Source organism: Pinus tabuliformis, chromosome X (genome assembly GCF_031772625.1).
Source record: "Pinus tabuliformis cultivar Carrire ecotype Pingquan chromosome X, CPIR1, whole genome shotgun sequence".
NCBI classification, from domain to species: domain Eukaryota; kingdom Viridiplantae; phylum Streptophyta; class Pinopsida; order Pinales; family Pinaceae; genus Pinus; species Pinus tabuliformis.
In genome coordinates, this window is record NC_142308.1 from 678,836,620 (window position 1) to 678,854,741 (window position 18,122).

At 39.2% G+C, this 18,122-nt stretch overlaps 1 protein-coding gene across 2 annotated transcripts in view; it reads left to right on the forward strand.

Annotated features, from left to right (window-relative positions):
* Positions 1–18,122, forward strand: part of LOC149141797 (putative sucrose-phosphate synthase 1) — a 335,464-nt gene that overhangs the window by 263,383 nt on the left and 53,959 nt on the right. For both annotated transcript variants that reach the window (XR_016264289.1, XM_089447751.1), the window contains exons 6-12: positions 13–129; positions 311–442; positions 702–878; positions 13,036–13,089; positions 13,198–13,260; positions 13,429–14,403; positions 14,730–14,857. Coding sequence is in view for 1 of the 2 variants with exons in the window: in XM_089447751.1 (XP_089303877.1) it covers positions 13–129; positions 311–442; positions 702–878; positions 13,036–13,089; positions 13,198–13,260; positions 13,429–14,403; positions 14,730–14,857 (1,646 nt within the window). In the remaining variant the exon portion in view is untranslated. The remainder of the gene's footprint in view (positions 1–12; positions 130–310; positions 443–701; positions 879–13,035; positions 13,090–13,197; positions 13,261–13,428; positions 14,404–14,729; positions 14,858–18,122) is intronic.

Consider the following 18,122-nt stretch of genomic DNA (forward strand, 5'->3'; position numbering starts at 1 on the left):
TTTATTGTGTAGGTAATACCTCCAGGAATGGAGTTCAATGTGGTTGAGCATGAGAACTTTGATACTGATGGTGACATTGATGTGAATGGGGATGCATCAGCTCCACCAGATCCTCCTATTTGGGCTGAGGTTTGGACTGTGTTTGACCTAGCTCTTTGGATGAAATGAAGTCCAATTATGATCAAATGTGTCAAGTATTTTTACACTGGTTAGCTATTCTTGAGTAAATCTACTTTATAAATTAACTTTTGTACTTATTTGTAGGTCCTTTCCACAGCCTGACTATTTAATTGTAATTTTCTTTGGACAGATAATGCGTTTCTTTACAAACCCCCGAAAGCCTATGATTCTTGCACTGGCCCGACCTGATCCAAAAAAGAACATGACTACTCTTGTGAAAGCTTTTGGGGAGTCCCGCCCTTTGCGGGAGCTTGCAAATCTGGTGAGTTTTATGATGTTATTGTGTTCTTCCTAAAATGCAGTTTCACATTTAATGATGACATCTGATCCTTGCTTTAAAGTCTGGACTCTTGTACCTTTGTCTCAGTTGAGTTACTTTATAGTTTGCATCATATTTCTAGGTGAGACTTTGTCACTTCTCAAATCAGTTTGGATTCTTAAGAAACTGATTAGAGGGCCATTTTACTATTTCCAATTAGTCCATTTTTATAGTAATTAATGAATGTTAGTTTGTCATGCAGACTTTAATAATGGGAAATCGAGATGATATAGATGGGATGTCTAGCGGCAATGCGGCTGTGCTCACTACAATACTCAAACTCATAGACAAATATGATCTGTATGGTCAGGTAGCGTATCCCAAACATCACAAGCAATCTGATGTTCCTGACATCTACCGTCTTGCAACAAAAACCAAGGTATGCAACTTGCATCTGATTTCAGACATGGCATAGTGCTTACTGCAGTCAGTTGCAGAGATAAAGTAGAAAAGGAACCAAATATTTTCCCAGTAAAAATATACGTTGATTATATTCACTCTGTAAATCCTGCAGCTGCTATTGGTTCAATGTTTATGTAATATACCCAATAACTAATTTTGCTAAGTACGTACAAAACTTTTGCAATTTTGGTGATGGTAAAATTTTTGGGCATAAAACTTAGGAAAAATGGATGAAGAGACATCAATTTAATTGAGAGAAGGGAGGCTACAAAATATTAGAAAGAAGGGAGAAATTAATTGGATGGTGGAATGTGGGGGCTGCCTCAAGGAGGGAATTCGCACTCCCTTGAGGAAATTCGATGTGGAGGGAAGAGAGAAGAAAGGATGGTAGAATGGGAGGGCCCACAAGGAGAGAGAAGGGAAGCAGGGATAAATAGAAGAGAGGGGCTCCATTATGGGCCCTGGGGTCTTTTTTCCATTTGGAAAACTGAATTGGTGTTTGCTTGAGCTGTTTAGCCAACTCAACTTGTGCTGCTCAGCACAAGGGAATTTCAGGGCGGCAATTATTAAAGTAAAAGGATGAAAATTGGGTGATCTTAACATGATCATAACTCAACTTCCGCTTAACCAAATTGGGCGATATTTAGGTCGATTTTGGTCCTCTTGAAAAGAGGAATCTAATGCAATCATCATCTCAGTCATTTGAGCTATCCAAGGTGGAATTTGACTGTAGTTGCAAAAATTAAAAGGAGTTCGACAACCAATGTCACTAACATCAAGGTACATAGAGGGCTTGGTGCTCTTTGTTAAATACAAGTCCCATACCCTAGTACATGACAAAATCCAATGGAAACATTGCAATCCTCCCAATCCTTAAATCTTGAAAAATTGACAAGTCTGCTGGATTTCGAGTGAGATCTAAAATTCTACTTTCTCCATATGAAATCCAATGAGATCGGAACCACTCTCAAACATCCCGAGCCATTTCATGGTAATGTTAAAAACTTAAGTAAAAGGATGAAAATGAATGATAAAGGAGAATGTCAAATAAATTAAACTAACATGTAATACATAATATGGGCCAAGGACATTTATATATAAATACTAATTCTAAAAATAAACCAAACGCACATGTCAACCTACCAATACCATAAGCAAGTTTCATAACACGTTAACAAAAGGATATGAGGTGTCACCATATATGATAGCGACAGATTCAGTTGGTAAAGAAGCATTGACTGCCAAGGAGGGAATATAGAGAGGCAGAAGGGGGCACGAAGATGGGGGGAAGAAAATTCTTTTGGAGAGGGAGTTTTGTTTTGGTCTTTTTCAGACAGAGGAGGAATACGAGGAAATTCAAAGACAGAGAGGACGACTAAGCCCTGATTGTGTTAGGATATTCCGACACATAGGAAATAGTTAAGTACAACTTGGTCTAGTGTAGAGTTAGGTAAAGTGTGTTTCTTTACTGTTGTACATTTTGTAACTTACAATCCGACGGTCACGATATGTAGTGATCCGACGGTTCATTCTCTCCTCGGTATTACCGACACTTGATCCGTGGCTTGACACCCGATTGGTCCATGAATTCTATTTAAAGCGCATGGAGGGTCATTTGTAGGGTAATCCGTGCATGAGAGAAACATATGTAAATTTTCATTCTTTTATTAATAAATTGCCTGAAGTGGCCGCGTTGGCTCAGGCTGTGGACTGTTTCCCTCTTTGAGGGTTTTAACCACGTCAAAATACTGGTGTATTGATCTGCGATCTGGTTGTGGGCGGTGTCCTTTTGCATGAACCGAGCAACAAGGCCAACAGCAAAGGAAAGGTCAGGACGAGTATGAGTTAGATACAAGAGTTTTCCTACAAGTTGACGGTATAATGTAGCATCAACTTTAGGAGAAGTACAAGTGACTGAAAGTTTGACTCCAGACTGAAAGGGAGAAGGGGCTGGCTTACAATCTTCCATGTGAAAATGACGTAGAATATCACAAGCATACTTGGACTGGGAAAGGGAAATACCCTCCTTGGATTGCAAGACTTGAAGACCGAGAAAATAGTGTAAGTGTCCTAAGTCTGTCATTTCAAATTTCCTTTTAAGGCTAGACTTCACATGGTTTATAAGGTTGGGATCACTACCAGTAAGGATAAGATCATCAACATAAAGAACAAGGATGATAAGAGAGTTGCCCACTTTCTTGGTGTAGACAGTATTGTCAGAATGACACCTAGAAAAGCCAGATTCTAAAAGAAAGCTATCCATTTTGGCATACCAAGCCCGAGGAGCTTGCTTGAGACCATAAAGGGATTTCTTAAGTCGACATACAAGGCTGGAGTCTGTTTTGTATGAAGCCAATGGGTTGTTCCATATAGATTTCTTCATGCAAGTCCCCATGCAAGAAGGCAGATTTAACATCCATCTGATGGACTTCCCATTTGAAAGAGGCAGCAAGGGAAAGAACAAGGTGGATAGAGTTCATTTTGGCAACAGGGGAGAAGGTTTCGGTGTAGTCAATGCCTTCAACCTGTGAAAAACCTTTAGCAACAAGACGAGCTTTATGTTTATCAACTTTCCCATCTGGTCCATACTTGGTTCTGTAAACCCATTTGCATCTGACAAGTTTTCGTCCCTTTGGTAGAGGAACAAGATCCCATGTATCATTTGCCAATAATGAATGATATTCTTCATTCATAGCTGCTTCCCAATGTGGATGGCCTGAAGCCTCTGCAAAGGTCCAGTCCAACATCAGCGCAACAAACACATTGAACTGCACATGCACTTCATCAGAAAGCTCATTCACGACCATGTTCTTGAAGTGCAATATTGTACAACAGATGATCAAGTTGCAGACATCTTCACAAAGGCTCTCACAGAGGCGAAGTTCACTAAACTTCGATTTATGGTTAGAGTTCAGGAAGTTGTCACTAAGGGGGGATAGGCTCTAGTGCCTCCTTCCTTCTCCTATTGTGTCATATTTGTAAATTCTTCAATCCTATCCCAAGTTGTTCTTAAGGGGGGATGTTAGGATATTCCGACACATAGGAAATAGTTAAGTACAACTTGGTCTAGTGTAGAGTTAGGTATAGAGTTAGGTAAAGTGTGTTTCTTTACCGTTGTACATTTTGTAACTTACAATCCGACGGTCACGATATGTAGTGATCCGACGGTTCATTCTCTCCTCGGTATTACCGACACTTGATCCGTGGCTTGACACCCGATTGGTCCATGAATTCTATTTAAAGCGCATGGAGGGTCATTTGTAGGGTAATCCGTGCATGAGAGAAACATATGTAAATTTTCATTCTTTTATTAATAAATTGCCTGAAGTGGCCGCGTTGGCTCAGGCCGTGGACTGTTTCCCTCTTTGAGGGTTTTAACCACGTCAAAATACTGGTGTATTGATCTGCGATCTAGTTGTGAGCGGTGTCCTTTTGGTGTTCTGTCTAAGGAACTTACCCTGTAAATTCCTACAGATTGTTCTTGGAGATTTGGGCACGGGGGTCGTAATCCCTCCATTTTGAAGTCTTTTGGGTATGGGAATCAGATAGGTTAATCCCAGATAGGCTGGGAGGAAAAGGGGTCGTTTGGTAGTAGGAGCGGGAGCAACAATAGATTAGGAACACCTCCAAATGAAATTTTCAGGTAAGTACTTGCAGACTATTTGTTAAAATTTAAGATTGTCGGGTTAATTCATAAATTTAGGGCAAAAAAATTCATTTCTAGTTAAAATGAAAATTAGGGCTTGTTTATATTGATCAATCTGAGTTCTCTGTTTAAATCCGAGAAGTAGGATTGTTTTGAATTGTTAAATTCTAGTTTCTCTTGTAAATTTGTGAAATTATATGTAATGACCCATTGAATTACAAGGAACATAGGAATATTAGCATGCGTATGAAGCATGCATATGATAGCTACATATGCATGCATCACATGCACTGTGTTACCCACCATTTTGTGGGTGATATCCCTAGATTTTTTTCTAGAAGATGGTCCTTAGCCGGTAGCCAACAATCCCTTGCAGCCACCAACTAGATCATTGTGCCACTTCTTCGCCACTTGAGCCAACCATGTGGTCCCTCACCCATCTGTCATGATTGTATGTTTGAAGGTGGGCCTCCCAAACCTAGAGGTATGTATTGTCATTTGGTAATTGAGTATTGTAGTTTACTTATCATGGAAACTTTTGGGCATGGATTAATGGAGGGATTCGATGGAAAGAGTGGGCTAGGTCTGTGCTCTTGTCCCCTAGACCTCTTTTGGATGCTAACCTTGGACCCTAGTGCTGTGGGATCTTTTTTATTGATCTTTCAGCTTTAGGGATGGTACTTCATGGGAAACCCTGATTTTGATTGCGTTGTCACTTCATCTAAGTGACTTTTAGTTTAATTTAGTTTTTCTTAAGTCACTTTTGGCCTTTTTCCTTTAATTAATCATTTCCCCCTTATTTTATTTAATTAAATGTCTAATTAAAGTCACTTTTAATTCAAGAAAATGGTAAATCGTCCACTATACTTTCTTTGGTGGTTGGAAGTCACTTCTCATCATCCCATCCTATAGATCTCATTCCGGTTCCAATGTGCTATTACACTAAGGTGTTCCATCAAAATTTTCCTTTCAGAATGCCAACTTAAGTATAATTAATTAAGTTAGGCTTAATAATAACCCTGTTTTACGGGAATTATCGGAATGCAGTGGAACTAAAAGCAAGTTGTGCGGAACTAACCCTGATGATGGAATATGCCAAGCAAATGTCGTTGGACCTGATAAGACTCCTCAAAACCCCTTTGGGGCCTCTGATGACGTAATCCTACTTCTGAGCCCTGGCCATCACGTACCTTGGAAATCCATCCTGGCTATACATAGATGAAATTGAAAATGGGGACATTAGACTTCACTTATGACATCTTTATCCAACATCCTGTTGGAAGGGAGTCATAGGTTCAGAAAAAATAACTACAACACATCGAAGCAGTGGATGCTAGCCATTTATGAGTACAAGTGCCTAGAAAATATTGTCCTTGGTAAAGTTACCTGACCTGTAGTTGCATGTTAGGACAAGGATGTTAGTTTTTGTAGCATCGGATGTGTTCTGGCCTTGAAAATTTGTGGAGAGGCTAGAAAGTATGAGATTTCCAAAACCCAGAAATCGTTTCTGGAAATTCTATCTAGAGACGACTTAATTAAAATAATTAATCATTTTTTAATGTTTCCTAAGTCTAAACTTAGGAAATATGATTAATTGAAGGGTATTAATTAATTCATGGTGAGAATCTTCTAGAAGAAGACATAGATCGAGTTCTAGTTAATCTTCGCCATCGATTATGTTTTAATCTTGGCCGTTGATGTCTTAACAAGAGATTATAAGAAGAAACTCGATGGGACTTGGATAATACACACCACCAGCTACTCAGTTACCCAGGGAGATCGATTTTCTCATTGGTTGAATTTCAGCAGAGGAGATAGAGTGAGAGGGTGAGTTGTAGGGGAGAGAGAGAGGGTATCAGCAGTGATCCGAGAAGTGCAGAACGAGTTCCGAAATAGATAGGAGGAGGAGATGCAGAGACCTAGCGTATGGACAGAGGGTTCATCTCGGGGTCAAGGAGTCGCTGTGGAGAGTGAGAAATTTGTCACTAAATTTCTCTCAGTATTTTTCCTCTGTTCTGATGTCCAAATTCTTGTACTTGAATTTCTACTGAAGAATTAATAAAGAAACCCTCATCTGTTACACCGATTTTCCCAAGTTGGGTTTTTTCAGGGACAATTGTCCAAAAATAATTGTGTCAATATTTTTATTTGTGTGCTATAATTTCTCTAATTTTCCAACATTTATTTTCTGCAGTATTTGTTTTGTGAAGGCTACATCATATATATTTCAATATTTGCCGTAGGAAATTGCAAATAGTTTGTTTAATTAATTTAAAAAAATAGAAGAAATATGATCAATTGCTGCAGTAGGATTCTGAGTTTCGGAATTTTCACATGGTATCAAAGCACAACTTGGAAGCTAGAGAGCTTAGTGGCAGAAGAGAAGAGGAATTTTGAAGCTCTGCGTAGGTAGCAGTTGGAAACCCTCAGAGGCAGTGCAGTTCCTTTTGCCAAGAAGGTTGTTTTTTGAGGAAAAATTTATTTCTTTGAGAGAGTAGACAGAGAATAAATTTTCTAGATCAAAGATTACTAGAGACAGAGGGAGCAGCAACGTTTTCCTTGAAGTGTAGATCGTCAGCTGGGATGCAGTTATTTTGCAACAGTTTGCTAGTATAGAATAACGTCAGGAAGGAAAGGATAAATAACACATGGACAAAATCAACTGCGAGGAAGCCACAAAATTATCTTCCAGGTTGGAAGATGAGTTCGCATGCTTGTTAGGTTCAACATCATCTAGTGTTTGGTATATTGATAGTGGAGCTTCAACTCATATGACAGGAGTTAGAGAATATTTCTCTAGCTATCAGGAGGAGCAGATGGACTTCCAAATCACTATGGGTAACAAAACTAAATGTACTCCGGTAGGGAGAGGCACCATAGAATTTTAGATAGAAACAGGAACCAACACCAATGCTACTAATGTATTGCATGTGCCAAGATTGGGTATGAACCTAATTTCAGTGTCCCAGTTACAGGACAAGGGGTACGATGTACACTTCGTGGGGAAGAAAGTGTATGTCAAACACTCTAGCTGGAAGAAGGTGAGACAGATTGGAGCTCAGAGCAATAGGTTATACAGGTTGCAACTCGATTCTCCAATGGCACTGATAGGCAGTGATAATAGCAGTGGGAAGGAGCTAAATGAACTATGGCACAGGAGGATGGGACATTTACACCATGGAGCACTTAGGATGCTCAGAGAAATTGTAACAGGAGTTCCAGTTCTTAGCATAGAGCACGATGATGTGTGTAGAGGATGCATACTTGGGAAGTACGCAAAGGCAACATTTCCTAGAAGTGACAACAGAGCAAATGGCGTGTTGGGATTGATACATTCAGATATTTGTGGTCCTATGTCCACTAGAGCTCTTAGCGGTGGCAGTGGCGGTGGTGAATTTTTTGTCACCTTTATTGATGATCATTCTAGGGAGACTTGGATCTATTTCTTAAAAACCAAAGATGAGGTCTTTGATCGGTTCAGAGAGTTCAAGGCTCTCGTAGAGAATGCGATAGGGAAAAAGATCAAGGTGCTACATTTAGATAATGGTGGAGAATACACAAATAAAGACTTCACAGACTTTTGCGTAAAGGAAGGCATCAAAAGAGAATGGACAGCTCCATATAATCCTCAGTAGAATGGAGTAGCGGAGCAAAAGAACAAAACTATAGTTGGGGTTACAAAGGCTATGATGTATGACCAGGATTTTCCTAGATTCTTATGGGCAGAGGCATTTAACACAACGATGTACATTCAAAACATAACACCTCATAGAGCATTGGGGAAGAAAATGCCAGAGGGGGTCTTCACGGGAAAGAAGTCCAAAGTCATTTGAGGATATTCAAGAGTGTGGCTTATTGTCACATACCAGATGAAAAGCATAGTAAATTGGATCAGACTGCAGAGAAGGGGTTCCTCGTAGGGTTTGACGAGATCTGAAAGGCATACTGGATCTACATTCCTGGCAGCATGAAGATTGTAGTGAGGCGAGATGTAAAGTTCATGGAAGACAAAGCTTTTAGAAGATCTCGAGAAATTCCTACAGGTGATCGGTCAATAGAAGTTTCATTAGTCCAACGACAACGACAACAAGTAGGGCAAGCAAGAGAACAGTCACAGGGATAGAGTACGGTGACCAGTACTAGTATCTCCTCAGGGGTAGGAGATCTAGGGAGTTCTCAGCATACGGAGCAACAAGTACAGGAGGAGGAACTGATTAAACCTCCCACCACCAGTGGTAAAGCCAGTAGGGAAGTGCGTCAGACCTTGAGGGACACAGAGGAGTTTGTCTGAGCTCCTAGGACAAACAAGAGACATCGCAGGCAGCCTGATGGATATCAAGCCTTGGTAGCTCAGGTTACAAAACCCTCCAGCTTTTAGGAAGCTACACAACATTAGGTGTGGGTGGATGCCAAGGTAGAAGAATACAGTTCTATCATGACAAATGATGTTTGGGAGGTAGTGCCTAGATTAGAAGGCAAATTAGTTGTAGGTTCCAAATGGATCTATAAGAAAAAGTACGCTGCAGATCGTAGTGTAGAGAAGTACAAGGCTAGATTCGTGGCAAAGGGGTATGCGCAAAAGGAAGGGATAGACTATGAGGAGACCTTCGCCCCAGTTTCCATATATATCTCTATCCCTAGTAGTGCAGTTAGGATGGGAGATTCACTAGATGGACGTCAAGACAACATTCTTGAACGCGGTGGTAGAAGAAGAGGTGTATATAGACCAGCCTGCAGGCTTCGAAACTCATGAGAAGCACACTCATATATACAGGTTGAAGAAAGCCCTATATGGGCCCAAACAAGCACCAGGGTGTGGTATGGTCGGATTGACAGTTATTTGTAGTAGTTGGGATTCATCAAGAGTGATGCAGATCCCAATATCTACTATTTGATGGTGGAGAGTGAGCCTCTCATTTTGGTTTTGTATGTAGATGACCTATTTCTGATAGGATCTTCAAGGCTCATAAATGACTGCATAAGGAACCTTGAAGCAGAATTTGACATGAAGGATATGGGGTTGATGCACTATTTTCTAGGATTAGAAGTATGGCAAAAGAATGGGAAGATTTTCCTTGGGCAAGGGAGACATGCTACAGATATTCTGAAGAGGTTCAGAATGCAGGATTCCCGGCCCATGACGACGCTCATGATCACCAATTGGAAGAAGATAGATGCATTAAGGGACAAGGAAGTCAACCCCACCTTATAGAGACAACTCATTGGGTTGCTCATGTATCTATTTAACACTAGACCAAACATTTGTTTCGCTATAAATACCCTTAGTCAGTTCATGGTAGAATCGAAAAGGGTACATTGGGCAACAACTAGACACATTCTTAGATATGTGCATGGAACAGTCGGATTTGGGTTGAAATACACTCGAGGAGATGACGTTAGATTATGTGCATTCACAGATGCAGATTGGGCAGGTAGTTCAGTGGATAGGAAAAGTACCTCCAGGTACTACTTCAGTGTTGGATCAGGGATGGTCTCTTGGTGTAGTAGAAAGCAAAAGTCAATAGCATTAAGCTCAACAGAAGTTGAATATATGGTAGCCAACACAACTACATGTGAAGCTATATGGCTTAGGAAGCTGCTCGTGAGTTTGTTCAGGAAGAAGATGGGAGTGACCAGTGTTTACTGTGATAATCAAAGTTTCATAAAACTCTCTGAGAATCCATATTTCGTGATAGGTCGAAGCACATCGATATCAGATGTCATTTCATCAGAGATTGTGTTCAGCGTGGGGCAGTCTAGCTGCAGTATGTTCCCACAGGAGATCAGGTAGCAGACATACTCACGAAAGCTCTAGGGAGAGCTAAGTTCATCCAGTTTAGGGAACATATGGGCATGGTGGAGAACCTATTTCAGTAGTAGAAACAAATGGATTCTCAGTTGCAACAGTAGTAGATGAGAGAGAGTTGTAGTGCAGATGCAGTAGTTGGCAGCCGTACAATAGGGTCAACAGCAACACAGATGCAACGCATATCAGAGTTGCACAATAATTGATGGGAAAAGCAACTAGACATCAACAACGTGACAGGAGGTGGTGCAGAGACAGGGTGTTGCTTCAGTAGGTTGCAGTGCTAGAACACATTCCTCGCTAAGAGGGAGTGTTAGTTTTTGTAGCATCAGATGTGTTCTAGCCTTGAAAATTTGTGGAGAGGCTAGAATACATGAGATCTCCAAAACCCAGAAATCGTTTTTGGAAATTCCACCTAGAGATGACTTAATTAAAATAATTAATCATTTTTTAATGTTTCCTAAGTCTAAACTTAGGAAATATGATTAATTAAAGGGTATTAATTAAGTCATGGTGAGAATCTTCTAGAAAAAGACATGGATCGAGTTCTAGTTAATCTTAGCCATCGATTATGTTTTAATCTTGGCCATTGATGTCTCAATGAGAGATTATAAGAAGAAACTCGATGGGGCTTGGAGAATACACACCAACAGCTACTCAGTTGCCTAGGAAGATTGATTTTCTCAGTGGCTAAAGTTCAGTAGAGGAGATAGAGCTAGAGGGTGAGTTGCAGGGGAGAGAGAGAGGGTATCAGTAGTGATCTGGGAAGTGCAGAACGAGTTTCGAAAGAGACAGGAGGAGGAGAGACACAGTCCACTAGAGCTCTGCGCAATGGGTGATGCAGAAACCTAGCGTATGTTCAGAGGGTTCATCTCGGGGTTAGGGAGTCACTGTGGAGAGTGAGAAATTTGTCACTAAATTTCTCTCAGTATTTTTCCTCCGTTCTGATGTCCGAATTCTTGTACTTGAATTTCTGTCGAAGAATTAATAAAGAAACCCTCATCTGCTGCACCGATAATAACCCATGGTAATAGCCCATGATAATAAAAGGAAGAATGGAGCTCACTCGTGGGCATGAATTGGTTATTTCATTTGATAATTGGTCTGTGAGTTCTTGGAGCATTGTGTAAGGGTATGAAACCCTCATGGAGATTAGTTTTGGTGGTGAAACTATGCACCCTAGCAAATCAAGATTGTTTTGGTGGTGAAACTATTCACCCTAGCCAGTAAAAAAGGAGGGATCATCCAGATTCTTGATAGGTGGTCAAATGAAGAAGTTCATTTGCAGGATATAATGGAAGTTGAATGAGAAGTGCTTCATCATTGTAGTTGTAGCAACTCTATTTTATTAAGGCTGAATTTTATTCGTAAAAATTGAGTTCGATCATTTGGAAGGGGACATTACATTGACATGGGCTGGACTAGCCTGTACATAGGTGACCACCCCTACAAATGCAGGCTCCCATAAAACCAGGAATCTTCATGAGAAGCCCACCAAGGTTCTTTAATCAGATTAGGGAAGAGATTGCCTAGGTGAAGCTTTCAAGGGATGGAACATGGTCCAACCAAAACAAAATGGATACAGTTTCACATTGACAAGACACAAGTCTGGGATACCTAATGTAGAGCCTCACATGGTTTTACATGGTCTTAACTTGTGACCTTGGGTTTACAATGGTGGTGAATGCTGCATTGAAAAATCTATGTACCCCCACTTACAAAGGGGTAATAGCCTTCAAGACTGTTTAGGGGATAAGCCATGGACAAAAAATAATAAGGTTAGTGGTATTCAATAGGATTTTTCTCAGAACATTTTCAGTATAACATTGGTGAGTGCTGCACTCAAAAATCTATGTACCCCCACTTACAAAGTGGTAATAGCCTCCAAGACTGTCTAGGGGAGAAGCCATGGACAAAAATATGAAGGTTAGTGGGATTCAGTAGGATTTTTCTCAGAAAATTTTCAGTAAAACTCTGGGCAAGGAGAAAAAATTTACCATCGGTGGGGATTGTGTAGGCTTGAGGCAATCAGAACAAATTTCACAAAAAGGGCTTTTGGAAAGGGTTTTGGACAGGGAGGAAGTTACATAACCCACCATGAATAGGAAATGAGAGTGCCATACTAAGAATTTTGCACAGGGGGGCCGAAAGCTAAAAGTTTTGGAGGTTGCAGTCCCAAGGGGAAAAGAGAACCAGTTGAGCTAGCACTTAGGGCTAATTTCTATATGAAAGACATGTCACTATTCATACTATTTTATTATTGTGTTAAAAAGAGATGATTTCATAGATCAGTTTCGCTGGATTTGCACAAGGTAGTTTCATCTCTTGTTGAGTTGTGTTCCTCATAAGGCCCAGATTTTATGTACTGATGACATTGAAGGAGATAACATGCCGATTATGTAGGGACATGACCTGATCAACGTTCAAAGTTTAGTGGAATAGTTTAATCTGTTATTGTCTTTTACTTCCTAATTCTTCTCTTATTGATAGTATGCCACATGATCTCATGTGCTAACTTCATTCCATCTTTAAACTGTGCATGTACATTATTTAAGATTTGTTTGTAGAAATTTCCACTGTAGCCAGTTTCTAGTGCCTTGCATGGAAATCATTTTTGTTATTTTTATGTTTATGTGAATTATTTCAACAGCCGGTATTTTATTTTTTTAGCATTAATTGCAGGGCGTTTTTATTAATCCGGCACTGGTTGAACCTTTTGGACTTACGTTGATAGAGGTATTCTTCTCTTGTAGTTTGATTAGGAAGAGCATTTAAGCAGTGAAAGTTTTTCATATTATGCATCCATAGTACATACAGGAAAATTGATCTATTATTCTGTTGCAGGCTGCAGCCCATGGATTACCTATAGTTGCAACAAAGAATGGAGGCCCAGTTGACATACATAGGGTATCTTGAGTTGTAAAAAAGATACTAGAAATATCAGTTTCCATTTCAATTCATGTACTGTTTAAGTGTCACTGGTCTTGATATTATTAGAGGCTCTAGTAAAATCAAGTCTTTTGGTGCGTCTCTTTTATTTTATGCACATTTAGATATTTATCAAATTCAATGCAGGTGCTAGATAATGGCCTTTTAGTAGATCCACATGATCAGAAATCAATTGCAGAGGCCTTACTAAGGCTTCTTGCAGATAAACAGCTTTGGTTGAAATGCAGGCAAAATGGGTTGAAAAATGTTCATCTTTTCTCGTGGCCTGAACACTGTAAAACATACTTATCTCGAATAGCCCTTTGCAGAATAAGGCATCCTCAATGGCAAGATATTGATGATATTGATGAGAGTGTAGATTCACAAGGTGACTCTTTGAGGGACATTCAGGATATTAAATTAAACTTTTCCTTGGATGGTGAACAAGGCGAGGAAGGTGGATCTCTTGATATAGCTCCTGATGTGGAAGAGGGGCTAGCTATTAGTGAATATACATCTGGTAACACTTCTGTGGCCTGTGAAGAAATACACAGATCTACTGTAATACACAGAGAGTTAGGAGATCCAAGTGAAAAGGGTGATCAGAATGACAATTCAAATAGATTTCCTGTTCTGGGGAGAAGAAGTCGCCTCTTTGTTATTGCTGTGGATTATTACAATTCAGAAGACAAGGGCACTGGTCTTCTGGGCATTGTAAAAGGGGTTATTGAAGCTTCGCGCCTAATTTCTATGTCAGGAACAATTGGGTTTATACTATCAACAGCATTGACTATTTTTGAAACACTGTCCCTGTTAGCTTCTGGGAACATGAATCTAGGTGATTTTGATGCTTTTATTTGTAGCAGTGGCAGTGAAATATACTATACAGGATCTTCAAATGCAGATGACATCATCACTTCTGGACACCCAGCTTGTACAATTGATCTGGATTATGTTTCCCACATTGATTACCGATGGGGTGGTGAAGGGCTCAGGAAAACGATGGTTCGATGGGCTGAATCAGTTGTTAAGAAGGGAGAAAAGGCAGAGTGTGTTGTTCTTGAAGATAAACAACGGTGTAATGAACATTGCTTGTCATTTCAAATCAAAGACCCAACTGTTGTAAGTTTGAGAACTTCGTACCATTATGGTGCTTCTGTTTATGATGTTCTAGTTACATGTTGAAAAGAACATGACATTCTTTTCTGACTGGTAAATTGTGTTTCAAATCTTACTATAGTGTAGAAGCACTATTATGCTTAACATATTTTCATTTATTTTGTTGGCCAGTCACTTCTTATTCTGTGTAGGATTCCGGACAGGATGATGGGTGTCAAAATTCCATCTCATGAAGATAAAAATAGTTCTTCCATCAAGGAAGAACATATTTCTGCCTCAAGCTTTCTGCTAAATATCCTGTTCATCTAAATCAGTCTATTGTTATGCAGGTTCCTACAGTGGATAAGCTACGAAAGCAGTTAAGAATGCAAGGTCTCAGATGTCATGTGATATACTGTCACAAGGGCTCGAAATTACATGTCATTCCATTATTAGCTTCACGATCACAAGCCCTCAGGTATTAATTTTCAAAACTTTCTTATGTGAATAGCACCTGTATTCTGCATGTATATAGGCATTTGTGCTGAAATGCATGCAGGAGTAACTGCCTAATCTTGGAAAACACACACTTTGTTATAGTGTATGCATCTATATTTATTCATTTTGTGGAACTCCTTGTTCTTGAGACGAATGCATTGGGTTGTCTGAAGTCTTTGAATTTGATCTTCTCAATTGTTGACAAGATGATATGTGCTTTTAATGACTAGATTCAAAGTTATTTGGGAATTGTTTTTAATAGGTAGGAAAAGATATCTGCAAGCTTCTTCTGTGCATGCAATTGTTGGCAAGGATGACAGCTTGGATGTAGAAAATTTCCTTAGACTGTTGATTAATTAGGTCAGTGAAAATGATGTACTAATGCTTTTATCATTCCATCTCATACATGCCCAAGATGAAAATTACAAGAGCTTTTACACTTTGAATGCATTTTAAAATAATGTCATGCCGGTATGGAATAATCCACAAAAGTATTGATATTCTTTATAGAGCATATTTTTGGAGCAAAGTAGAACATAAAAATCTAGACAGTAAAAAGTAGTGTTTATATTTCAGGTATTTGTGTACATTATTAACTAAGTCACCTGACATGGGGACATGGGACATGCAAATTCGAGTGTCCAACACAAGGCACATAGACCCCCCGGAACAGGACACATTATATATATATATAATACTAAATAGATATTTCAATTATTTCATATTACACAAATTCTCATTCATGATACAAATTCAGACATAGATTTAGATTATCTAAGTTGTAACTTGTAATATTATGCATACAAATACAATCATCATAGATTCATCAATGATCCAATAGGAGAAAGACACGAAACTGCAGTTTTCTCATTAAGTCTCTTTCTAAATTTATTCTACCCTCAACATTTGAAGCTACCATTGCAGCCCCACATCCAACAGAGGAAACACTTGCAGAACCTGATGAAACTAGAATAGGAGGGGCATCACCAATGGGGACATTCCTCCCCTTCTTTTGTCCCTTCCCTACTGCCTTTGATTGAGGCATGAATGCCATAAAAAAAAAGAAGAAAAAATGCACTAGCATGTAAACAAAATGGACAGGCAAACTGCTGTAGCAAAAATGGAAAAAAGTGCAAGCAAAATGCACTTACCGGTTACTTCAATCACCTCCAAAATGCTCCTAAACCCTTTTCTACTCGCTCACACACACCCACAGCAAGAGAGAGACACAAGAATGAAGCAAAAGCGGCCCAGATCGGGCTTTTAAAGATCAGCAACACACTTTTCTAGAGGGACACGTGTCCTGAAATCGGGACATGTTAGCTTGGCAAATCTGATTCGCATGCCTAGCGAATCCCACGTGGTTGGACATGCTCGAGCCACAAATCAGACACATGTTCCTTGGGAGTCATGTTCAACACATTGGATTTGGGACATGAGGGGGTGGAGGACGAATCTGGTTTTTTAGATTATTAACAAAATATATACAATGTGAGCTTAGTTGATCTGTAAAATGTCATGTGTATTCCACTAGATAGTTTGTCAGAATACTGAAATCTAATAAAAATAGACTGAAATCTGAAATTTATACTAATAAGAGTGAATTTTCCTTGGATTTTTTGATTTATTAATTTTGTCTTTCTGCTTATGCTTGCAATAAATAAAATGTGGGAAATAGAAACAGTGAAAAACAAATCCACACCAAAAACCATGAACACCAAGATATGGTTTGGGAAACTTTTTTGGGAGAAAAGCTAGTTGGAAGTTGAGGTTGCTTTGTTCTGTTTTTGTTTAGAATGGAAAGGATGCATATTCAAAGGAGCAGGCACTCTCTATGGAGTTGCCTGCGACCTATGGCTCATGGGTTTTTATATAACATAATTCTCCCCTATTTAACATGTAGCTACTTTGTTTGTTTATTGAACAAAATACAAGCAAAATAGAATGGACCCCTTTTCCTCCTAGTAGCCCAGTTATAACATAGCCCGATAGCCAACTAGGGGTTAAATTTGACCCATTTAGCCTTCAACATGAGTTACAATTCGACCCTTCTAGAGTATTCTTCATTATCCCCACATGGCTAGCTCGTTTTCCTTGAGTAAAGGGGGCTAACATGGCATCCTCTCAAATTATGGTGGTCAATTACGGTATGTCAAATTCTGGGAAGCATAAATCTTGCACCCAAACTCAGATTGATGTATTTCTTTGACAGTTGGAATAGTCTTTGTGTATAGAATAGTTTCAGCGGGTTTGAAGCTTAAACTACAAAGTTTCTTATGGAAATTTGCCAAACTAGGTCTCACTGCTAAAACTGCTCTTGTAAGTTGATTTCTCTTATTTTTCCACCCTGAAAGCATTGAGATGGATAACAAACATTATAATGATCCAATCTGGATAATATCTCCCATTTGGGAGGATTTTGGGTTGGTAATATCCCTTAGTATTATTTGACTAAAATATTAGGGAATTTGCTTCAGGAAATTACACCATGAAATTATGAATTTGTTTTGCAAGGACACCATAAAAATTGCACAATTTTACACAAAAGAACTTACCAGCATATTAAATAAAATTTGCAATGTAAAAATCTAGAAATTAGATGAAATGTTGCAGCTCTAGCAATATTTTATTAATGGGATTCTCAGGAGGAAATTTACATAAATTCGTGAGATAGAACTTGGCGAATAAACCCTGAAAATGCTTGCCTTCGAACTTCTTGATAATTCGTGTGAAAAATCGGTGATCTGATTCCTACTGTAGAAACTAATTAAATTTCTCCTATTTGTTAATTTCTGAATCAAGTTATTTACAGTGTTACAAAGTAAACATCAAAATAAAATTTGTTGCAACCTTCACAACATAAAGTACTGCAGAAACAAAATACTACACAGGAGAGAAATAAACACACACACAAATACACCATTGTTTTTGGACAAATGTCCTCGAAAAAACCCAATGTGGGAAAATCGGTGCAACAACTAAGGATTTTAATTATTATGCAGTAGTTTTTGAGTATAAATATTTAGATGCCCAAAATGGCATTCTGATACAGAGAATAATCTGGCAAAGAGGTAGTGAGAAATATTCTCATACTGTCACTGGCGATCCGAATTTGATCCAAGCTTTGGATGACTAGCCCCACACTGCCTCTGCGCTGTCACTGTGTCACAACCTCTAGGAACTGCGTCACCCTTCTTGCTTATCATTTTGATGACTGGAACTCGACTCTCTGGCTCTCCGGTCTC